The sequence below is a fragment of the Sturnira hondurensis genome, unplaced genomic scaffold, assembly GCF_014824575.4.
Source record: "Sturnira hondurensis isolate 20B ecotype Veracruz unplaced genomic scaffold, ASM1482457v3 Scaffold0024400, whole genome shotgun sequence".
Classification (NCBI taxonomy): domain Eukaryota; kingdom Metazoa; phylum Chordata; class Mammalia; order Chiroptera; family Phyllostomidae; genus Sturnira; species Sturnira hondurensis.
In genome coordinates this window covers 143,160-167,482 of record NW_028097031.1, presented here as the reverse complement: position 1 = coordinate 167,482, position 24,323 = coordinate 143,160, and the positions used below count along the sequence as shown (strand labels likewise).

The window sequence follows — 24,323 nt, the reverse complement described above, 5'->3', positions numbered from 1 at the left end:
AGCAGCGAAGAACTGATGGGAGCTCACCGTCCGTCTGTTCTTTAGCCTAAGGAAAGATATGTAAGAGGAGAGGAAGATGGATATGGTGTTGATGTTTGATTATTTGAAATCATGGGGCCTTTCTGGGATGCTTTTAAAGAAAACTACAGCTAAATTATTGGGATGGTCTGGAAGCAGGCTGGCTGTGACATAGAGGAATACATTGGTCAAACTTTCTGAGGCAGATGGGCAGCAATACTTGAGGTCCTCACGCTCCTCCAGAACCTGGCCACGCTCACGGAGAGGTGAAGCCTGTTTCCCTGGATAGGACTTTCCTTACAGCCTGGGCAGGACCTTGTGGCCATCCCAACTAATTCAATGTGGTGGGCATGAACCTGCATGAGTTTCCAAGACAGACATAAAAGGCAATATAGCCTCCACCCGGTCACTTTCACACTCGCAAGACGACCAACGGCCACCATGCTGTGGGGAGGACTGCAAGCTGGTCACATGAGGAGGCCACCGAGGTACGGCTGGGAGCCAGCATCAACGGCCGGACAGGGGAGTGAGCCCCTCCAGGCGGTCGCAGCTGCCAGTCACCCAGGTGACGCCGGCGTAAGGCACGGACTCGTGAGTGAAATAAATGCTGTGGTCGTTGAGGCCACAGGCGTTGGCCTGTCTGTTACGAAGCCTCAGTCACTGGAACACTTAAAACATTTTTTTACCACTGTTTTTCTACCAAATATATACCTGGTGTGGTGCGGAACACAGAACCATGGACGTGGACTGCCTGGGTTCCGGTGGGAGCCCCAACCCTCGTAAGTTTCATGACTTTGAGCAAGTTCCATGGACTCATGCCCCTGTTTCCTTGCCTGTGAAAGGGAGGTAGTAAGATTTCCTACTTCATAGGGCCGTTCTGCCAATTAAGTGACAATGCACACAAAGGGTTTGAAGCAATGTCTGCTACACAGCAAGTGCTCTAGCGTGTTAGATATCACTGCAGTGGTCACTGTGGCTTCGCAGTTGGTAATACCAGTGTGGTGGACAGGAGTGCTAAGGAGGCCCCGCTGACTTCGCCTCCTGGTCTCCAGCCGCTCTATAAGGGCCTTGCCTTGAGAGCAGATGGGCCACTGGACTCACTAATAGCTGACAGAGTATGGCAAAGGTAAGGGGATTTTTGCAGATGGCATTGAAGTCCCTGAAGTTGACTTTGATAAAGAGGAGGTTATCCTGGGTGGACCTGACTGAACCGGGGAGCCCTCTGAAAGAGAATCAGGAGCTGGCCCTATTGCCAGCCTTGGAAAGCAAGCCGCCCTGAGTTCAGGGGTGAGGAAATGAAGGCCCGCGGCCACGTGAGCTTGCACAGGACCCCTGCCTCAGGTGGCCCAGCAGCCCCGGCTGACGCCACAGCCTCGTGAGATCCCGAGCAGAGGACAGGTAAGCCGCACTGGACTGTGAGCTAATAAAAAAATGTTTTAAGTCATTACGTCTTGCTAATTTGTAATCCAGCAATAAGAAACAAACGTCATTAGTAAAAATTCCAACCATGAAAGGTATAAACAATGAAAAGGTTTTTCCACCACCCCAGACCTTCCCCCTTCTCAGAGGCAGTAAAAATGTGTGCTTCAACATTCTGGAAATCGTCTGTGCATAACAAGCATTTTCATACATCTGTCTGAGTGTGTCTGCATACACTATGATTACAGATCTATGGAGATCTAGACATCCGTTTAAACATCCAAGGCTGGTGAGTAAGTGTGTGAGATATTTTAGAATTCTGAATTATTTAGAAACAAGATGGAACATTTTCCAGCTGAGGTTGCTTTTAGAAGAACCAGACAAGGTCTCCATCCGTGCTGTGGCTTCATGATTTGCTCCGTGCAGTTAAATGGCTGATGAGGCTGGGCACCAGGTGTGCCGGAGGGGCCAGAGCGAGGAACTGTGTGCAGGTCTGTGTGTGTCTCCACTGCTTGGCACCTTGTTTTGTCTTTTCTCTCGCAGACCAGAGAGCTTTCCTTACAACACACTGCTACCACCTTTTTACTGTTAAATTATAGTCCATTGTGCGGGTACGCCACAGGTTATTTCTTCGACACTCTCTTGATGGATATATGGGTTGTTTTTAACAATTTGCTATTGGAAACAATGCTACCACGAGATTCTTAAATTTACATCTCTGCACGCATGTCTCCGCATCTGTGGTGTAAATTCCGATAGTGTGACTCTGAAGTCAAAGGACATCTTCGTGTTAAGTTGACAGGTATTTCCAAATTTGCCCTCTAGGACGCAGCGCCAATTTGCGTTCCTACTAACCACGTGTGAGTAAGTACTCGCTAACACCACTATGTGACATGAAACAGTTTGACCTTTGACGGTCTGGAAGGTGAGAACACATCTCACTTTGTTTTGCTAACTTGAATACAGTTGAACATTCAGAAATATCTACAAGCCTTTTTAGTTCTGTTCATATCCATAGCGCCTTTTTTCGACGCGTCACTGAACACTTCCTTACTGGTATTTATAAGACCTCTTTGTATAGCAGCCCTTCCTTGTCTTACAAATGTGCCCCCACCCCCACCACACACATGCACACACACACAAACACACACGGCTGTTTCCTATTTGCATTTTAGTGAGATTTTTTTTTTTGTATTTCCATGAAGTCTCACTTTTTCCATATGATCAAATGTCTCATTCTTTTCTTTATGGCTTCTGTTAGAAAGTCCATCCTGCTCTAAAACTTACCAGAAAAAAGCTTCCATATTTCTTTTGGATAATTTTATATTTTAATTCTTTATATTAAATATTTAATACATTTGGGATTTAAGACTGCTGCTTAATTTTGCCCACATGGCTAACCAGGCATTTCTCAGCCATTCATTGGTTACTCATCGCTCTCCCTGCTGTGAAATGCTAACTTTCCTGTGCGTTCCGTTCACACAAACATTACAACTTCTGGATGTGTCTAGTGTCTACAGTAGACACACAAGGTGTTTTAAGATAAAAAGATCCTTTCCCGCTTTTCTTTTTTTAAAATATTTTATTTATTTATTTTTGGAGAGAGGGAACAGGAAGGAGAAAGTGGGAGAGAAACATCAATGTGTGGTTGCCTCTCATGTGTCCCCCCACTGGGGACCTGGTCCACAAAGCAAGCATGTGCCCTGACTAGGAATTGAACCAGCAACCCTTTGCTTCACAGGCCTGTCCTCAATCCACTGAGCCACACCAGCCAGGCCCTTTCCTGCTTTTCTTTTCCATATTTTCCTGCTGGTATTCTCTTTGCTTTATTAGCTTGAAATATTCTTCTCCCCCACCTATTCCCAATTTGTTTACTAATCTTAGGCAAGTTTCTGAACTCCTGGGCTTCAGCATCACCGTAAAACTGGTAGCAATGGCATTGGAACAAGTTTGGGTTATTGCTATGTCTGGAAAGCGTGAGTCCTAAAAAAGAAGGCTTACAAATTTAAGTCTGGAAAGGAAACCACAGTGTTAACCAGGAATAAGAAACTGAGTAGAGGGGAATTCCCTACTCTGGCTCTAGGTTCAAACTCTGTTTGCTTCGATAAGTCCTGCACTTTCCTCTGTTTACTTTGGCACGCCTGGCCCCAACCCCACCGACACTTAGCTAAAGAGAGTAAGTCAGGAAAACACAGCAGGGTCAGGGACCCAGCGTGGCTCTCCTGAAAGGCATCTCAGCTCGAAGATGTTTCGTCCTGTTTCTAAAGAACACAGATTTCTGAAATATCACACACACCCCACCCCCCTGCCCCGGCTCTTGTTTCAAGCCTATAAACCCCCTGGCGATACAGATTTGTATATCTAACCATCCTCCATGCTTTACGGGAAACTCAATGTATAATTTTGGGAGGGCTTTGTGTGTGGTATAGAAAACAATTTCTACTGAGAAATGGACATATAAAATAGTATTACCAATTAGGCTACAGATATTCAGAAGAGGCCAGGGCATTAGCACCGTAGACTTCTGGGACCACATCGGCAAGATTTGGCCCATGCGATGAAAGCCTGTCTGTTTGAATAACCCAGTTCCTTGTTCCTCCAACAGCCACTAAGCATCCAGCGCTTTCTGAGCACCGAGCGAGGCATTGGCTGTGTAACGATGAACAAGGTACAGGTCCTGCCCTCACTGAGCCCCTCGACTGGCGGACAGAGGCACACACAGGGACATTTGTAATAGTGTGAGATAACGTGGCAACATATATTAAAGAGATTTAATTGGACACACCCGTTGAGAAGTTCCACTTCTAAGAATTAAAAAATAATGTTTAGACGAGTGAACAAAGCGACCGATTTCAAAAGTAATGATAAACACCAGGAAAGGGATACAACCAAACCACCTAAACGTTCAGCAGTGGAGAGAATTAAGTCCATGCACCACGGCCAGACCATGAGCACTATGAGTCCCTTGCCAGAGAAAAGGCAGCGCAGGTCTGCAGGTGTGGCCATGCCGGGGAGGACAGTTCCTGACCCTTTAACTAAAAACCGAAGTCACAGTGAGGGTCACATGACTCTCTCTGCACGTACGCATAACGTACAGAGAAATGAAACTTCCAGAAGGATAGACATCCGAATGTTGAATAGGAGTTCGCATTTCACTGGCTGTGTGGTTACAGATGACTTTTATATTCTCACACAACAACATACTGTGTGCAATAAATACACATTAACGTGAATGGATATTGTATTTTATGTTCACATAAGCACTTTACGAGGACATTTTTGGTCAGGACAGGAGTTCACGAAGACACAGGCGGTGGGTGCAGGGCCCCTGGCCCAGTGGCTGTGCTGCCCTCACTCGCACCCTGTGAGTGGGGCATCCATGGGTCCAGCCTGAGTGGCTCGCAGGGAGGCAAAGCCAACTGCAAGAGCTTCCTGCTCTCAAGGCGCAGTGAGGACAGAGGGCAGCCCTAGCGAGGGAGAAGAGGTGAAGAAGGTGGGGAAGGGGTGTTCAGAGTGACCCCGGAGTCGTGACTTAAGGCATGAGTAGGAGCTTTCTCACTGGGATGGGAGGGGCCGGGAAGAGGGTCCAAGCAGAGCAACCGGACGAGAGCCGCAACCGGGAGATCCGGGCTTATGTGGCATATCCCTGCCCTGTAGCTTCACAATTCTGCTTTTCCAAATTTATTCTAAAGAATGAGTGTCAGCCCTGGCTGGTGTAGCTCAGTGGATTGAGCACGGGCCTGCGAACCACACGATCGCGGTTCAATTCCCAGTCAGGGCACATGCCTGGGTTGCAGGCCAGTTTCCAGCAGGGGACTCACGAGAGGCAACCATACATTGATATTTCTCTCCTTCCCTTCCCCTCTAAGGATAAATAAATAAAATCTTTAAAAAAAAGAATGAGTAGTAAAGGTTTGAACTCTGTGAGTGAGGTATTGCAGAATTATTTGTGATAGGAAAAGAATCCACCGTCTAAAAGTTCAACATTAAGAGGTGCATTCAATACAGTATGAACCCTTTGTGCTAGGAAATACTAAACGAGGCAGCAACTCAAAAGCATGTGTGAGAACCCGTTCACCCGTAGACAGGGCGCAGCAGCCCTGTCTACGAGAGCCCTGAACGTGTGCTTCCCTGTGCGTTCGCCGACTAGAGTTTATCGCGAGACTTGCCTCCTTGTCCTCTCTTCAGGAGGGACTGCCGCCCCTTTGTGGCCATTTGTCCAACACAACAGCTTGCACCTAACGCAACACAATAGGTCCCTGATAAAGGTTGGTGCAGTGAATGAATGAGTAGATCTGCGTAGAAAGAAGACCAAAGGAATATGGGTCAAAGGGTTAAGAAAGCTTTTTTTCTGGATATTTAAACACTCTCCTTCTTTGTACTCTTTTTGCACACTGCCAATTTTCTCCAGGGGACCAGATATAATTTTGTAATCAGATGAGAACAGCACACTGTATTTAAAAAATTGTAGCTTAGAGCCTACTGTGAAGTGTTTTGAGTATGAGAACACTGTCTGGCTCTGCCCTGCTCAACGAACCTGCTCCCTACAAATCAGACATCACGCAGGTTGAAAGGTGATTGTTCTCAACACCAAAGATCCGGGGTGGGGTTGGGGGGGTGCTTCTTGTTTGTGCCTTGACCAGGGATTGAACCCACAACCTTGGCATCAGGACAATGTTCTAACCAGCTTTTAAAAAAATTCAAATTACTGGCCTCCTACTCCAAAATTCTGACCCGTGGGTCCATGGGGAAATTCTTATAGACAGCTATTTTATTTTTTTAATGATTTCCAAATGACCTGAAGCATATCCCCAACTCACAATGATGTCACCAGCTGTCAGATAGCCACTGACATGGCTTGATCCCCTGTGGCCAGACACAGGTCCCATGTCAAGAAAGAGCCTGTTCTCTCCAGGAAAGAAACCTGAGAAATAGGTGCCCCAGTACCTCCGGGGGGCGGGGTTTGCTGGCCTTTTCCTCGGGCTCTTTCTCTGCACCCCGGGAAGACTTTAGCCTCGCCTCACCTGCGGCGTGGTGGTGCGTGTGAGCCTGAGCCGGGGCCACAGGCAGGAATGCAGCAGGCGGGACTGGCTCTCGTGGCCTTGGCTGCCTGGGTGGCTCTTTACCCTTCAGACGGTGAGTGGGGGTGCCTGCTTCTCAGCCTCCAGGGTGAGTGGGGGGCCTGCCTCCCACGATGAGGGAGGGCTGCTAGCAATTTGGAGCAGGAATTTCATTCTTCAGATAGGAATTAACTGTGACCTGCAGGGTAAAGGCATAAGTTTAAATTCCTGATCTCCAGGAATTTTGGGGAAGGGACCTCATCTGAACAGAAGTACCAGCGATTCGCTGCCTGGTCGATGAGTTCCTTCTGTAGGGGTGCGAGTTTGGGCTGCGTTTCCTTTTCTGGTGGCAGCAACTTAGACACCCCCGGGAGAGGTAGGACAGGAGGCCCTGTGATTCATCTGTCTCCCCTCGCCCTAACCTGCTAAACTGACTGGAGGTGGGTGCCCATGCTCCTGGGAGAAAGATGGACTTGACCTTCTGGGTTGGGGTTGTGTAAATGGCAAGTTTTCTGGACAAAGTCGGCCCTGTGGCTGCTGGAAACCTGAACTTCCATCCGACCTTAAAAAGGGGTGCAGGGTATAGGAGCCTGACCTGGACAAACTGTGTCACAGAGAACGAAACTTGTGAGTTGCCAGCATTCATAGGGAGACTGTAGCTGCGTGTGGCCCGAGGAAGCTTCCCGCTTATGTAGAAAACGTTGAACTCGGAGGCTCAACACTGGACCGAGCCAACTCTTTCCTCCCCATCTTTTTGCCCTCCAACTTTACCCTGAAAAGATTCTCTAAATCCAGAACAGAGATGACATGTTGGCCTGTTTTTTTAAAAAAAAATTAGGCCAACTGTTAAACCCAGACTGATTTCACAAACACCTACTCACACAAACACACGTACAAATTGGAGTTTAAATCTGCTCTTGACAAAGCGGGCCCGGCAGCCATGGTCCCAGGTACCTGGTGGGGACTGTCAGGAGCAGACCAGCCTTGGCCCGTCTCTGGAGCTGCTGGCATCCCTGCAACTGCCTAGCACCCGAGGCGTGTGTGTAGGGGCTGGGGTAACGCACCAGTAACCTGGGTTTGTATTACCGAACCCGGGAAAAATCTGGGTAATCTCTTCCATTTAAAATATAAAATAGATTTCTATCCATCCATTTCATCAAGACAGAGAGCAGAGTTTTTCATTTTATGTTTCTGTAATATTCTTTAGAAAAATTCACTATTGAAATTTTAGGACTCACTCACTGTTTCTCAAAGGTCTACCTGCTAAGGCTTTATCTAAACCAGGGCATTTTGGCAACGCAAATCCACCTGCCTGCAGGACCGGGAGGTGAGGTGGGGAAGGGAGGGTGGAGGGGCAGGCAGTGGGGGAAGCCCTGCCAGGCCCCAGGCGGAGTTCCTGGGACTGAGTCCAGGCAGAGACAGGAGCCAGCAGAACACAGATTCACCCTTGTGTGGAAAAGAACAGCCGGTGATAAAAGAGAGAAAGGGAGCTGAGGACACCCAGCCATAGTCTTTTGGGTTCGTTTTGGGGCTTTTCCTAAGGCCATTTGGGCCAAAGGAACTTCATATTGTGTGAGAAGGCCCAATACTCCACCCTTTAAAAAGTGAGTGCTTTGGGGTTAGAATGCGTCAGAATAGGCCTGAACACTGCCATGGAAGTGAGAGGCCCACCCTCTGCTGTCTTCAGCAGACTCTCAGTGTCCGTGTCCCAGGACCCTGGGGAGGCTCTGGGAGGGACCCCCGCTGGGCAGGGCTGGGAACCAGCAGGACAGAGCTGGGAGGGAGACAGGGAGGACTGAGGAGTGCAGGGAAGGACAGGCGGCCTTGATCATTGTTGCAGGCTGGGGGAGGGGAGAGGGAAGTGGTTTGTGCCAGTTCGGGACTCTGGAAGATACATTTTGACCTTCCAGGTATTGACAGTTCCGTTTTCTTACTGATCCCTGCAATGGCCACCTGGATAGGGTAGCCAGCAGGGACTGGCATTCCCGAAGTGTTCTGCACAAATTAGGAGGCAGCAGATGAAAGCCCTGGAGTCCGCCCAGAGGCGAGAGGGCAGACTCCACACCTGCTGGCGTGGCGACTGGCTCCCAGAACTCAATATCGAGACCATAAAAATGTTTGCCATCCACTCTCTGCAGCCCTGAGCCAGACTTTAAAGCCACACGCAGGGTTGTCCAACCTTTTGGCGTCTCTGGGCCACACTGGAAGAGTTGTTTGGGGCCACACATTAAATACATTGCAACACATAATCACACACACACAAACATCTCATAATGTTTTAAGTAAATTTACAATTTTGTGTCGGGCCACATTCACGGCCATCCCGGGCTGCATGTGGCCTGCGGGTCACAGGCTGGACAGCCCTGGTGGGGCTTTGTGGGCCAGGCCATGTCCGCCAGATGCAAGCTGGGGATTTGGCTTCACTGGGTCCCAAACTGGCTTCCTTCTGACCGACAATCTACTTTCTCAGATTAGCATGGCTCCTGATTACACAGACACTTGCTAGAGACTTGCTGCCTGCATCCTGTATAAAAGAGAACTATCTCTGCTTACTTTAATCATAGCAGACTTCCTAGGGAGGGCTCCCCAGGCTGTACATTTGTGCCTGGAAGTTGTTCTGCACCGCAGGGACTCTCTCCATCCGCAGGAGTGGTCCCTGAGAAGTGACCTGCCCTTCGGTTTCCCCCTAGGTATGCCCTCTAGTTAAAACAATATGTCCTGCATTCCTCAACACCACAGCTAGATTAACGGTCTAGATTTCGGTTAAAAAAAAAAAACCCAGTCATCATATCTATAATGTAGTCCAGGGCTTTTAAAAATGCCCTTTGTTCCCTGGCTGGTGTAGCTCAGTGGATTGAGCGCGGGCCTGTGAACCACACGATTGCGGTTCAATTTCCAGTTAGGGCACATGCCTGGGTCGCAGGCCAGTTCCCAGCTGGGGACCCACAAAAGGCAACCATACATTGATATTTCTCTCCTTCTCTCCTTCCTTTCCCCTCTAAAGATAAATAAATAAAATCTTTTAAAAAATGCCCTTTGTTATGTCCAGAGGCAGAGTGATTAACAGCAGTCTTCTCAAACTTGAGGCACGTGTGAGCCCCTTTGAAAGAAGCCATTTTTAAATTCTCAATGAAATTGAGAATATTTAAGTATTTAAATTATTTTACTATATTACTTGATGTATTAATGTAAAATTGTATACCTATATCTCTCTTCTTCTGGAGTTATAAAATCAAAATAATAAAAACACAGCTACAAAGTCAGGAAGACATACAGGTAACATGACCTTAATATAATCATACTGTTTGGTGAAACACGAATCACCTTTCCAAACACGCGTACAGTGCTGATTCTCCAGGTTCGGGTTTTGAGTTTGACGGGCAGAGTAAGAGGTGTTTTTTCCCACCACTTTGTTCCATTTGAGCCTCGTGGCTATAATTTGTCCTGCCCTCAGCAGGAATGCGTGGGAATCCACTCTGTTCTGTTCTGAGTGACCCGGGGCAGTTAAGGCAGGAAGTGGCTTGGTGACACTAACGCAAACAAGTGAAGTTCAAGTGTTCTGAACGTGTTCTTTTAAGATGGCCTTCCAGAAGGCCCAGAACCTGTCTGTTTAAAGATGATCACTGAAACGACACACTAAAATTTAGAAAGGGCCTGCAGAGCTCACGAACCCCGAGAGCACATCCATGAGCCCCTTCAGAGGCCAATGAAAGGGCAAGTTTGAGGAGTGTTGGAGCACTCAACTAGGAAGAGTCCGGGTGGGCTTTGACCTCCCAAAGGCCAAGTCAGAATCTGGGAAGTTGCTTCATCACTCTGAGCTCCAGTTTTCTGATCGATAATATAGAAATAACAATCATCTCTTACCTAGTTATTTTCATGATTAAATGGGAATATATGGAACATGTCTGGCACATAGTGGCTGTTCAATAATTGTTAGCGTGAAACTTTTAAATATAAAATATAGATTTAAAAAGATGAATGCACCTCATCTCCATTTTTTAAATCTCTCTCCCCTCCCCAAAGGTAATAGCTCTTCTGGGTTCCTGGTGTGTCCTCCCAGAACTTCCCCTGTGAATTGACAAATATGAACCCATTTACATCCACACTTATTTTTAAAAAAATAAATAGGACCACAGTCTACATATTGTTTTATTTATTTTTTTAAAAAAATTAATTGTTCTAACCATGATTCTGTACACCTGAAACTAATGTAAATAATATTAAATGTCAACTGGAATTTAAAATACATGTAAATTAATCATTTTACTTAATCATAACAGTGTGCCTGTTTAACACACACGATTATGTCATAAAAGTTTGCATCATTTATTTTATACACAACATACAAACATCCCAGAACAATTTGGAACATTACAGTTTCATTGATTCATTCACTATCACTCAGGGTCCTATCAAGGAAGAAAACCAGAGAATAATTTGAACAGGGAAAGTTCATTGTAACAAATCATTAACTATACCAAGGGACAGGCCGGAAAGAAGTACTCATACTGAGATTCCTAGGACTGAGACAGGGTTTTCAAGAAGAGAGCCTGTACCCCTTTACTGCCCAACTGAGATCCAGAGCTGGGAGCGGGCACAGCCACAGCTCCCCTGAAAGGCAAAAAATAATCAGTGGGGCAGCCCTCCAGTGTGCAGGGGAAAGCTCTCAGGTATCCGACCCGAGGGGGGCGCTGCCGCCCGCTGCGCTCTCCCAGAGCCCGGTGCCCGAGAAGAGCGGCTCGAAACAGCCCCGGAAAGCCTCCTTCAGGCAACGTCTCTCTAGTGCCCTCTACCGACAAAGTGTAATAGGACAGCTGGAGAAGGAAAAGTAGTATTTTAAACACTGGCAGTGGAGGGTGAATTGGAAGCGGAGGGGCAAAAAATAGACATATTCCACAAGCACTGAATAGACACCTGGATGCCTGCCACGGGGCGGGGACTGTGCAGCATACCGGCCTCCATCTAGACGTTTTTGTTTGCTTGTTTCCATTTACTGAATGCTTACTCCTTGTCACCCCTGTTCTAAGCAGTTTGTGCACGAACTCATGCCATTCTCAGAGCAACCCTGTCGGGTAGGTGCCATTCCCCTCCCAGCCGACATTCCAGATAAAGGACCTGGGACAGAGAATTAAGTAACTCACCCAATCTCGGCTCGTACGTGGCCGAGCCAGGAATCGAACCTGGTTGTCTGTCTCTGTGAGCCTAACTATGGTGCAGTGATGCCTCTCAGCGTATCTCTGTGGCCCCAGTTACTCACCCCCCTTCAGGAAGACCCCCCTGGCCACTCCGGCGTCCATGCTGTGGGAAGTGCTGTGACCATGTCTCCATACCAAGGAAAAGAAAACCCATCCTTTATGCCCCATTACCCAAACATTATCCCAGGGTTCCAAAGAGTCCAGGGGAGGACTTTATTTGGGCTCAGCGTTTCATGCATCGTGGCTTGGGGACGGCGTGGACACCTGTGTCCATAGGCATCCGTGAGTGATGTGTCTCCACAAGGCGGGAAGTCCCAGGGGATGGGGGAGTGTGTCCCTCACCAGCCACACGGAGCCTCACGTGTGTTTATGTATTGCCCTTCTCAGTCTGCGCTCCTAGACTCGAGATGCTGCCAGCAGCCGGGTGAGGTGAGCCTTCCTGAGCGATGTTTCCCTTTATCCTGGGAGGCCTTTCTCCCACCGTGGCATGCGCCTGTGCTCTGTTCCATGTTGCTGTGGCGGGTGGTGCTCTTTACACGAGAGCTTTTCAAACTGCATTTCTAATAAGCCCCCAAGTGATGCCATTGCTACAGCTCTGGGGACCACATGTAAGTAGCAGGAGACTGTGCCACACCTCCAAGGAAGAGGGGAAGCTGGTAACAGGGTCCTCTCCTCAAAACCAGAACCTAGTTTTCGTACCACACATGGGGTGTGCTGTGCTTCAGCGCTCATCTTAACCGGTCTTTGAACACAGAACTCTTTAAAGCCCGCAGTGACCAAAATGGACAGAACCAAACCAGGGACAGACATTCACAGCTAATCACTCCATCCACTTAATACTGAAAACAACAAGGATCACAGCCCAGAACCAACAGAATCAACAGCAGTAACACTATCATTAAGAAGACAAATAGTGATGCTTTAATGAGATACTAATATCCCCCTTTAAAATAGTAAATGTAGTAGACAAATGGTTTATTTCCTCCTGAGTGGACCCCTAATTGTTTGAGGGTAAATGGATGGCCTGTTTCCAAAAAACACTATGAAAGTTTAGAACATTTAGGACATAAGACCTTGACCCAAAACTGATCATCTTATTTCCTTAAAAAAAACTAAAGGAAAAGAGTTTAAATGGCACTGAAAGCCTTAAACCAAAGTAAAATAAGACATATAAGACTACAACAGAATTCAGTTCAGCTCAAGAGGTGTTTACTCAGCACTGATCCCAGGCACTGTGCTGGGGCGTGGGTAGAAAAGATGCCCGGAGGGAGCTCGGGGCTGTGGGACCACAGATTCGCATGGAGAATGGACAAGGCTGGGAGAAAGAAGGCAACTGGGGGACTCAGTAGGCCAGGAGCCAATTAACGAGGCCTTGAATTTGGGCAGTGGTAACAAGGATGCAAAGGGAGAGACACACCTGAGCAATGTTGAGGGAATAAAGCTTCCAGGAGTGTGTGACTGGCTGCGGGGCATGCAGGGGGTCGGAATGACAAGACGCCGGCTAGGTTTTGGCTCAAGTAACTATAAGTGACAGTTAAAGCAGATGAGAAAGCAGCAACTTTAAGGGGGCAGGAGATAACATCTCCATCTGGGTACTTACTGAGTCAGGGAAACTGGTGGGATATCCAAGTGCACGTTCAACAGCAGCTGGATATATGTCAGGACATTGGTAGTAATTTAGATAGAAAGAAAAGAGCAGAAGGTCAAGAACAGAGCTTTGAGCAATGCTAATTATTGAGGAGTGGGCTGAGGAGGAGGAATACACACAGGAATATCTTACCCGTGGAGACTGCACAGACTGGCCAGTGCATAGTCTGTGACATTCTGAGTCCCTCTCCGTGACCCCCCCCCCCCCGCCACCTCTTACCTCCCTTGGGGCCAGTCACCGTCTTGATTCTGACAGGTTTTTCCATGACTCCTCAATCACAACAGTCCTGATAATTCTCAAGTTGGGAGTCCTAGAGAAGAGTCCTTTCACTCTAAGAACCAGGGAAAGGTGGTCTGATAGGGTCCGAGGCTGGTCTCTCCCATGGTCAGAGCCCCTACTTGCTTGACAGCTGCTCTGGACCCACTGCCCACCCCCTGCTGCTTCCCTGGGTGGCCCACCCCCTGCTGCTTCCCTGGGTCGCCCAGAGGACTGACCTTCGGCCGCAGGTGCTGCGCTCATTAATCACCGTTTAGAGGAGACTCCAAGTGGAGCTGNTGACTCCTCAATCACAACAGTCCTGATAATTCTCAAGTTGGGAGTCCTAGAGAAGAGTCCTTTCACTCTAAGAACCAGGGAAAGGTGGTCTGATAGGGTCCGAGGCTGGTCTCTCCCATGGTCAGAGCCCCTACTTGCTTGACAGCTGCTCTGGACCCACTGCCCACGCCCTGCTGCTTCCCTGGGTCGCCCAGAGGACTGACCTTTGGCCGCAGGCGCTGCGCTCATTAATCACCGTTTAGAGGAGACTCCAAGTGGAGCTGATGGGCTGACACTCCGGAGGGTCCTTCCCCCCTAAAAAAAGAGGCATCTGGAAGGGTCAGGGGACGGGCTGGGGTGATGCAGGTGAAGCCACCATTCTTGCTCCCCGCTACCTCTGGGCCCTGCTGCTTTATGGAGCCCACTCTGCAGGGTTCCTTTCTCATTTGCAATAATCCCCACACAGTTCCCTCTGGGGAGCCCCCGCTCCATCAGACAGGTCTGCGTGTGAAGTCCCGTTTTAGAACAGAGGCAGGTCCGTTTCCTTGGCGTTTCTGGTCTTAGACAGTGGTGCTATTTGCAGGAAGGCATGTTTTCCCTAATTCCTCGTGAGCTGGCTTTCCACAAACAAGTAAATGTATTGTATAAATGATAACTATGTTAATGCAGAAGAAATGCCTCCTAATCCCCTTTTCAACCTTATTGCCACTGCTAAATCTCACTTACATGGAAATCAGAGGAATTGCTGACCATTCTTTAAAAATGGAAATATTCTGGCTCGAGGCTTCATGAGAAAACCTCTAGGGGGCAACATTATCCAGGAGACTCTTAGCACTGCGCGAGTCCAAACCACCCTGGCTGGCTTTCCCCGGCCTGGCTCCTGGTGCGCTTTCACAGGATTCTGGGCTTTTACCTCCCTTGGGACCAGTCACACCCACCCACGNAAATGATAACTATGTTAATGCAGAAGAAATGCCTCCTAATCCCCTTTTCAACCTTATTGCCACTGCTAAATCTCACTTACATGGAAATCAGAGGAATTGCTGACCATTCTTTAAAAATGGAAATATTCTGGCTCGAGGCTTCATGAGAAAACCTCTAGGGGGCAACATTATCCAGGAGACTCTTAGCACTGCGCGAGTCCAAACCACCCTGGCCGGCTTTCCCCGGCCTGGCTCCTGGTGCGCTTTCACAGGATTCTGGGCTTTTACCTCCCTTGGGACCAGTCACACCCACCCACCTGTAACAAAGGCGGCTGGTCTCTTGCCTTTTGGCAGTCAGCCCGATTGGGTCAAGTAATCTCCAGGTGAACCCATCCCACCTTTATGGTTGAGAAATTTGAGAAATGCCATCCAGTTTACTAAGCACTCAGAAGTCGTGAGGGTCTTTCTGGCTAAAAACCACCCCTCAAATTGATGTCATACTCAGCAAACTCAAATTCCTAGATAAGCGGGTGTGCGGCGGCCCTTTATCCCCACAGTTTCGGGAAGTCCATCTGCTCTTTCGCAGTGGCCTGGGTCACGGCACATAGCAGTGGCCTGTGTGTTAGCCCTTTGAAGCTTGTCACTCTTCATTTTCTTATCTCCACCTCTGACATAGATACAGATATGGAATAGATAGAGATACACAGAAAGTGGTTCATTCTGTAAGAATTCCCGTAATAAGAAGAGTTGATGCACCGATGGATGCATGGATAAATTCCAAATTTTTAACGGACTATTAAAAATAAAACTGTGACCTGGAGAATAGGTGGCACCGTGTAGCTAGAGAAAAAAACAATTAGTTTTAGGAAATAAATGTATCAGTATTGGTAAACATCCAGACAACCACAGTTCTGTTCTCCTTGCAGCACATTTTAAGAAGTTGAAATATAATTGATATACCATAAAATTCACCACCTTACAGTGTACAGTTGAGTGATTTGTAGTGTGTTCACAGAATTGCAATGTCACCAACACTGATTCCAGTGCCTTTCGTCTCCCACCTGTGAGCAGTCACTCCCCACCCCACGGCCTGCACCCGGGGCCCTGGACACCGCCAGTCTCCTCTCCATCTCTGTGCAGTTGCCTGCTCGGGACATTGCATAGAAGCAGAATTTTACAATGCATGGCCTTTGAATCTGGCTTCTCTCACTTGGGGCGCATCTCTGTTAACCCTTCTTTGGCTGTGTCGTGAGTGTCTGTTTACCCGCCTGCCTCCCTGCACTGTCAGACACTATGGCTGCTTTATTTCAGCATTTCCGATGCCGAGTTATGGGCCTGGCACACAGGGTGATGCGCGTTTGCTGGACGAACAATGCTTTTCCCGTCCCAGCGAACCTGGTCAGGCGATGCTTGGGTGTGCCTCTGTACACACTCCTCACGTGCGGAACAAAATGGGAAGCTCCTACTGGCTCTCAGCTGAGAGAGAAGAGAGAGATCCTTGCGGCATGAAATAGCTTGCACTGGGACATGGAGATATTTTCCTCGTTTGGGCTGCCGCAGACTTGCATAACACTCAGAATTGGAGTGAGGCTGAGCAGAACTTAACACTTCACATGGCCTGCGTGGGTGTATTTCAACTCTACTGATCATTTAAATGCATGGTTTAGATCTTATCGAAGACAGGTGTGCTCACCCTCCCCGGAGAACACCAGGCCCTTCCCTCCCTGCTCTCCTTTCCCTGTAGGCAGGCGCATCTCCTAAACTCTAAGGGGCCCCATGAGACTTGCAGCCAGGGGAGCAGCGGGCAGCAGCAGCTTCTGCCGGGCTCACCCCCGAGCCTGACCCAAGGCCCCCTTTTCTCTGACTTGTCTGGGAGCTGAAGTAGCCCTGCCTGGGCTCTCTCCTGTCACTTCTGTCCTAAGCCCTTTCTCGCTTCACTGTCCCCAGCATAACAAACGTCCTCTCAAAAGTCACCTGGGCACGGGTTATGAAATCTGTCCTGCCCGCAGTCAAGAACCCACGCACTACGGGCCGGCCCGAGGCAGCGCGGTGGGCGGGTCCTTGTCCAGTAGCACTCTCCGGCACCCAGGTGGGAAAAAAATAAATAGAAAACGAGTCATTGAAGACATACATTTTTGTAAATGAATTTATGTAAAAAAATAAAGGATACTTGGAGATTGTATGTACTCTAATTTCCTGAGAATTAAATATACATATTGATATATAAATATATATATTTATATACACACTGCTCCTTTGGGAACAGAATCTCAGCTTGATTCTGACAATCTAGCGTCAGCACACACACACATGTATATATACATATACACACACACATATACACATACACGCATACACATGTACACGTGTGTACACACACACACACTGGGCTGACACTAGGTTGTGGGAATCGAGCCGAGACTCTGCTCCCAGAAGAGCCGTGTTGAGCTGCTGGGCAGGTGGGCGGGTGGGAAAGAAGGTGCCAGCCTTTCTCTGTGGACAGAACGCACTCCGTGCACTTGGCACAGGTGCTCCTTGAGGAGATGGGACTAAGGTCAAGGCACTTTCCCCTGGTCAAGGAGAAGGCCTAAAGTCACTGCTGAGCCTCCTCCTTATACTGTTACTGCTGATAAGAATCTTGCCAGAGAAGATCGCCAGGTGTCTAAGACAGGAGCTTCTGCAAACCGGACTCAGCATTTCCTCCCCCCGCCCCACCCACGCTACTCCGCCGGATGTGACGTTACCACCACACAGAAGGTCCCAGGCCCCTGCCCCGCCTCCGTCACATGAATCCCCACCCCTCCTCTAAAACTGGGTCCAACCCTCTCATCCTTGGCTGCTCCCCTTCTTCCCTAGTGGGGTTCTCTAACATTCTGTGTTTCTGTAGGGTCTGTCCTGATCTCCAGGGCAATGGACTTTTTTTTTAAAGATTTTATTGATTTATTTTAAGAGAGAGGGAAAGGGAAGCAGAAAGAGAAGGAGAGAAACATCAATGTGTGGTTGCCTCTCACGCGCCCCCTACTGGGGACCTGGCCTGCAACCCAGGCAGGTGCCCTGAGTGGGACTCCAACCCGCAACCCTTTGGTTCACAGGCCAGCACTCAATCCACTGAGCCACACCAGCCAGGGCAGCACTGGACATTTTAAAAAATGACAAGTATTGCAGGCCAGTTGAAAATCTGTCTTCTTTCTAGAAAAAGTCTTTGCTTATAAATCTGGGGCTATCTATTCCCACTCCTTCAGTGTGTCTGTGCACATTTTTTAATAAAAATTGAATCATTTATAGTTCTCATGCTGAGATTTGCTTTCCTCACTTAACAATAAATTATGGGGTTCACACACATGAGCAGCTATATACCAACCTCATCCTTTCTTCCATTTAGATGGACCAGTAGTTATTTAGCTACAGGCGGACATGCTGATCGTCTCTAACATTTTGCTCCAATGAGCACCTCCACACCGGTCTCCATGGCTTGCAGGAACCTTTCAGGAGGACCAAATATCAGACGTACAATTACCATGGGCCGACACAGTAATTTCCGAAGCATTTAGTTCCAAATCTGTCTCCACTACTCCAGCCTCTTAAGGATAGGGACATATTATTTTATTTATTTCTGTATCTCCCAGCGATGAGCATGGTGCCTGTAACTGCTTGGTAAACGTTTATTGAATAATTAAATGAACAGGTAAAGGGAGGAACAGCAATGGAAAGTTCTGGTGGTGCCCAGAGTGTGAGTCACATAGAGTCTCTCTTCATATTCGGCTGCTCTCTGCCCACAGCTGTGCGGAGCCTGCGGTCGCCGTGGGCAAGGCAGGGACAGAGAGCTGTTCCCCTGTCCCCCGGGCAGGTGACTGTTGCTTACAGCTGACAGCACCAAGCAGCTGAAGCCCCTCTATTAACTCCTCACTCAGGGGCTTACATCTGTTCGAAATGATGTTTCTCCACCTGTGCTGCCACCTGCAGCCTCTTGATTCTAACTCCTCAATTTTTTCTTTAATTTCCTATGTACATGGTGAAACGGGAAGTGTGGGAAAACGCCTGGTGCCTGTGGCAGGTGGGAATTTGCAGGAACACTCTTAGTGGGGGTGAGATTTCCTTTTACGTTGGTGTTGCCCTCAACCCCTTACCTCTGGGTGACATAAACCCCTCCCAGCTTGAGTTCCTACCCTCCCCCATCCCTCCCATTTTAATCCATCCTGCTTATCACTGCAATGTGGATTTTCCTAAAGCCCTCCTCCTTTCTCTGACCTTTAATGGTCTCCATTCCACAAAAGCTAACCCTCTTAGACTGACGTGTAAGGCCTCAGTGGTGTGTCCTCTGTCTTTTGAACAACAGTCCCCATCCCCCATCTTCCTAGCTACTCAATCCAGACAGAGGGGTCTATTTTCTCTGCACCTTAGATGCACCTGGAATGTATTTTATGCTTCCCTATCTCAGAACTTGCATACACGCCCAGCCCAGGGACCAAACCTGAAACTTAGGGCACACGCCTTGACTGGGCATCAAACCCGGCAAACTCTCTCTTTGCAGGGCCGTTGCCCAATCCCCTGAGCCACCCTGGTCAGAGCGTGGGTCAGAACTCTTGACTGTGCACTTAGTCGGGGTAAGTCTCCAGGTTTCTCCACCCGTGTGAACCCTTCAGGATTCAGCCAAGTCCTTCCCAGGTGGGAAACTTTTAAACCTGCGGCAGGGACCCATGTGGTCGCTTCTTCCATCTTTTTTCCAGTCAGTCTGCACTCCCCAGCTAGCACTGTGGTCTGGAGCGTTTTTCCATCTCTCCGCTCGTTCCATGTACGTTCTTAGTTTTATCTCCCGCAAACACAGTGTCAGTTCTGGGAGGCAGACACGTGTCTGCTCAGGGGCTGCACGCAGGAAGCCGTCTATCAGCACATGCTCAAGAGGATCCACATTCTGTTTCTCTGGAATCTTTAAGATGAGAACTGGGCCATTTGTCCCATAAACTGTAAATTTAACATTTTCCTTCTTTTTTTTTTTCTTTCAGCCATACTTCCCATTGCCTCCAGCTGCTGCACCGAGGTCTCCCAGCATATCTCCCGAAGGCTTCTGGAGAGAGTGAATGTCTGTCGCATCCAGAGAGCTGATGGGGACTGTGACTTGGCGGCTGTCATGTGAGTGCCGGTCCTCCGGGAGGTCTAAACCTGCCCGGTGACATCTCGTGGGAGGGCTCCGCCTGGTACATGCAAATGTTCGCGGAAGCAGGGAGGGGACAGTCCACTCTGCACCTCCCCCCCACCTCTCTGGAGTGATGCTGGCTCCCTGTACCTCAGCTAGGGTGTCCAGCCCCCCCACACCCCCTGCTGCCCGCCCCGCAGGGCTGAGATCAAGGCTACGTGCCTTCAGTCACTGAGCAAGGCGCACAAATTTCCCAAACAAAACAATGGACATTCTGGGTGAAAAACAAACACACATCAAACCAGAAGGCGACTGTTCTATGCCTTGGCTCCAACAGTAAGGTGCTCCAGGCAGGCATGTGGGGTGGTATCCTTTTCACTCCTGAGTTCATCCAGGGGGTGTGTGAGGTCAAACCGAAGTACAGAGGTGACTGCCCCTGTCACAACTGCCACGTACCATCAAGCACAGGCGCCTTTCTTTGCTTTGGACTCTGGGCTGTCGGCTCACGGTGAACCCTCTCACCCTGTCCTCACCCTTGGCGTGGTCAATGGAACTTTAGACTTAGGAGTACTCGGTGTCCACGTGGAGACGGCAGACTCTGAAATGCATTGGTGTTTTGCAAATCTGGATGCTGATAATCGATGCTGTGAGGAAGGCACATGAATCACACGTCATTCAGGAGGAAGATGTGACCGGGAGATCACAGAGTGCACATGGTGTTGGGGGGTCGGTGACGCAGTCTGTGAGAGAATTCCCAAGGAGAAGACAGTGTAGAGAGTAGAGATTCCATTCACTCTCCAAAAGGGGCGGGGGGTGTGGTAGGGAGAGAGACACCGGCACTGAGGGGTGGGGGCTTGGGGTTTTTATTGGATTGTAAAAAGGTGGGATTGCTGCTGTGTGGCCCCCGGCTGCTGGGGTGTGGGAACCCGAGGCTGCCGTTTGCTCCGACCTTATCTTCCGCCTGTGGCTGCAGGGAGAGGTCGGTTCTGTTCCTGCTTCCCGTCATTTCCAGTCCTGGGGACATAAGCCCAGAAGAGGGAAGGGCTCGGGTCATCATGTCTAACCAAGGTCACAGGCCTGCGTGGCAAACGATGCCACAGAGCAAATGGCGCTGGCTGTGTCCTTTCGCCTGGTGGCACGCAGCCAGTGAGCAGCTTCGTTGGGAGCACAGTCCCTCCCAGGTCTCTCACGAGCGATGGCGGGGCCGACCGTGCGCTGCTCTCCCCACACTTCGCTGCGTTTGACACCTTCCACTCGCAGTGACAGCACGTCAGGCATCCCACCCGCGTGCTGCTCCGGACACGGCTTATGGAGCCAGGCACTGCCAACCAGCCCTTCAGTGCGCCCTTCTTTGGGCCACCCAGGCCTGTTGCTCATCCCCGAGTTCCTGAGCCACTGGGGAACCTCCTTCTTTACCCAAGGAATTCAACAAACCGTCACTGATTCGCGACTAGGTACCATTCTACATGCTGGGGATGCGCCCGTGACAAAACAGACTCTGCCCTCCAGGTCTCCAGGAGTGTGTCTCTGGCTGGGTCCTGCGGGCCACCCTCTGAGAGTTAGGGTGCACTTCCCCCCTCTTCAGAGGAAGCCAACTGTTACCCAGCTTTGAGACACCCTGCTCCAAAGCAAGGCTCTTAGAAGTCCAGGGGAAGCGTTTGTGAGGTGTCTCTGATAGACTCCCCTGGGGGGGGGGCCATGAACGTGGCTGTGAACAGGTGAGTGTGTTTCTGGGGAGAAGGGCCACGGAGTTCCACCACTGGCTGGCCCCGTGGGGGAAGGGAGCGGACCGAGACTTTATTAGCAGCTTCTCCTGAATTCGCACCACCACGGGGGCTCCGTCCATGGGCTCAGGTGCCTCCCAAGGGCTGCTTCCAGTGCCCATGTCCCTTGACAAACTTGAGTGTGTGCCTGGCCACAATTCTATCAGGTTTTTAAAATGTAATCTTCCTAAATAGTTCTGGTGGAAGTTGGAGAGTGAAAATCCATAGGCCGTTTGCAGATAGACAGTGCTCTGGAAAATGAGAAACTGGACGTTTCCGGTGTGTGTGAGTAGAGGCTGGGATCTTCAGGGGACACCGTTGGTGACAGGAGTTTCAGAGAAGTTTCCTGGGGATAAGCAGATGCAAGACAGAGACCTACAAGGTACAGGAGCCTCAGTATCGTCCTGTTAGGATGCCTCACTTCTTTCCAACGAACCCTCCCACACGTTGGCTTGATTTTGCTGAAGCTCATTCAAACCTTTCCCAGCTGCCCCCCCCCCATTTCGGGAGTCCCCCAGGAGCTGACGTTTCCATGGGTCATTTGGAGAAACAGCAGCTTCCTCCGCCCCTCCCCGGCCTTCCCCCGACAAGATTTCCGTTTATCCAGACCCAGAACTAGTGGGTATGTGGAGCCAGAAGGATTTGCAACGTTTAATGAAAACTGGATGGTATCTGATGGGGAGTTAAAAGTCATAACGTCTTTTGTAACAAGAAAGTCTCCCAGTACTGGAAACTGGGGATGGGGTCTGCCACCCCACAGTCAAATTCTCACACAGAAAAAGGAGACCAATTCTGAGATGCGGTGTAGACCTATAGTGCGTTAAAAGGTTAACGAAACCTAGAATATTTCAGTTGATTGTTTCGTTGGAAACAAAACCAGACAGTTCTTATTTTGAACAATTTTCACTTCATATCTACAACTAATTCCTGAACTCCTACGGTGAACAAGACCTTTTCCAGACACTTGCACACTCCTCCTCCCTCAAAGAATAACACCCAGGTAAAGGAGAAAGTGCAAGGCGCCTACTCGAATAAAAGACAGAGTCAGCCAAGTGCCAGAAGAGGGACCAGGGTCAGGGCCATGGACACTCAGAGGGCAAAGAGGGCGCTTAGCTGAGCGGGTCTAGAAAACCTGACGGAGGAGGGAAGGGCCTATCTGAGACGGGCGATGAGGGCTGAGTTGTTTGTCGGATGAAGCTTGGGGTCCAGAAAGAGAATTGTTTTCACTTGGTTTATTACCTCCCCCTGCTTCTCCCCCCTCCCCCTCCCCCCTCCTCTTCCTCCCCTAGTCCCTTCTCCTTCTTCCTTTAGGACTTTCTGCTGCTGAGGAGCCCCAGGCCACAGGACAGTAAAGCTTTGACCTCGTGGGGTTCGATTTCAGGGTTCAGTCTGTAAGAATCCACTGTGTCTGAAAGTGGGAACTGCGTGTGAGTCACCAAGTGTTGGCTTGTCCTTTCCTGATTTTCTTTTAATTCTCTTTTCGGCAGCCTGCACGTCAAGCGCAGAAGAATCTGTGCCAGCCCGCACAGTCGCATTGTTAAGCAGTGGATGAAAGAACAAGCAGGCAAGAGAGATGCCAAAGGTCACATCTGCCGCAGGAGGAGACACCACAGCCAGAGGAGCGATCGCGCGGCCCGCCGTCCCAGGGGGGACAGAGATCGGGGCCACGGAGCGCCTTCTCAGAGGCGGCCCAGATGACCCTGTGAACACCTTCCTGGCGTGAGCGTGGCCAAGGCGGGTCATAAGTTTATCATGTGAATGCTCCTTCTCGGGAGCCGACCGGGCAAAACAAAACGATGTTTGTTGAAAATCGCAATGACACAGCAGGCAAAGGTGGCCAATAATACACTGAACTGAAAAATGAAATGAGGAGATAACACTTAGCTTCACATAGCATTTTAAGAGCACAGCATACAGATACAGTTTCTTCAGCTTTGTCACGGTGAAGTTTCCCGAACCTACAGAGAAGTTGAAAGAGTGGTACAATGATGCCTGTTTACTTGTCATCCAGATGAATTGTTGTTAATAGTTTGCCCACCTGTTTCCTCTCTCTCTGAGTATGTGTATAAAACATTATACAGAAGTCTAAACTACTGGAAATTAAGTTGCAAACATCACGATGCTTCACTTCTACATTTCTTTTTACTGTTACAACCAGCGTTCCTCAAGAATAGAGACATTTTTAATATCATCACATGATCAGCTTTATACATAAAAAATTACAGTTTCAGACTTATATATGCCACATTCAAATTTGCCCAGCTATTCCCAAAGTATTTTATATAGTTTTTTCAATCTCTCAACCAAGGTGTACATATTGCAATTAATTATTATATTTCTCCAGTATCTTTTAGTCTAAGAAAGTCTCTCTGCTTTTTTCCTTTCTTCCCGTGGCAAAGATTTTTTCAAAGAAGTCTACGGGTTGGCCTGTTCCCGTGAGTGCACTGAGGTTCAACATTTTCCGTAAGAATGCTTCCTGTGTGAGTCTGTATATTCTTATTGCATTCTTTGGAGTTATAGACATTGGAGCTCATTTTCTATGTGAAGTTTTAGCTGAATATCACTTTAAAACACCTAGTTGGAATAACTACTGTTGCTAATTACTGATCGATAAATTCCGATGCTGAAA

At 48.9% G+C, this 24,323-nt stretch overlaps 1 protein-coding gene across 1 annotated transcript; it reads left to right on the top strand.

Annotated features, from left to right (window-relative positions):
• The first annotated feature begins 6,423 nt into the window (after window positions 1–6,423).
• Window positions 6,424–24,053, top strand: CCL28 (C-C motif chemokine ligand 28). The gene is made up of 3 exons (XM_037038467.1): window positions 6,424–6,573; window positions 19,801–19,927; window positions 23,182–24,053. Exons 1-3 carry the CDS (start codon window positions 6,510–6,512, stop codon window positions 23,390–23,392), a joined length of 402 nt encoding a protein of 133 aa, XP_036894362.1. The 5' UTR covers window positions 6,424–6,509; the 3' UTR covers window positions 23,393–24,053.
• Window positions 24,054–24,323: the final 270 nt, after the last annotated feature.

Coding starts and splice junctions, on each gene's coding strand:
- CCL28 (XM_037038467.1), top strand. CDS start 6,510: ATGCAGCAGGCGGGACTGGCTCTCGTGGCCTTGGCTGCCTGGGTGGCT. Junction 6,574..19,800: donor GGCTCTTTACCCTTCAGACG/GTGAGTGGGGGT, acceptor TTTTTCTTTCAG/CCATACTTCCCATTGCCTCC. Junction 19,928..23,181: donor TGTGACTTGGCGGCTGTCAT/GTGAGTGCCGGT, acceptor TCTTTTCGGCAG/CCTGCACGTCAAGCGCAGAA.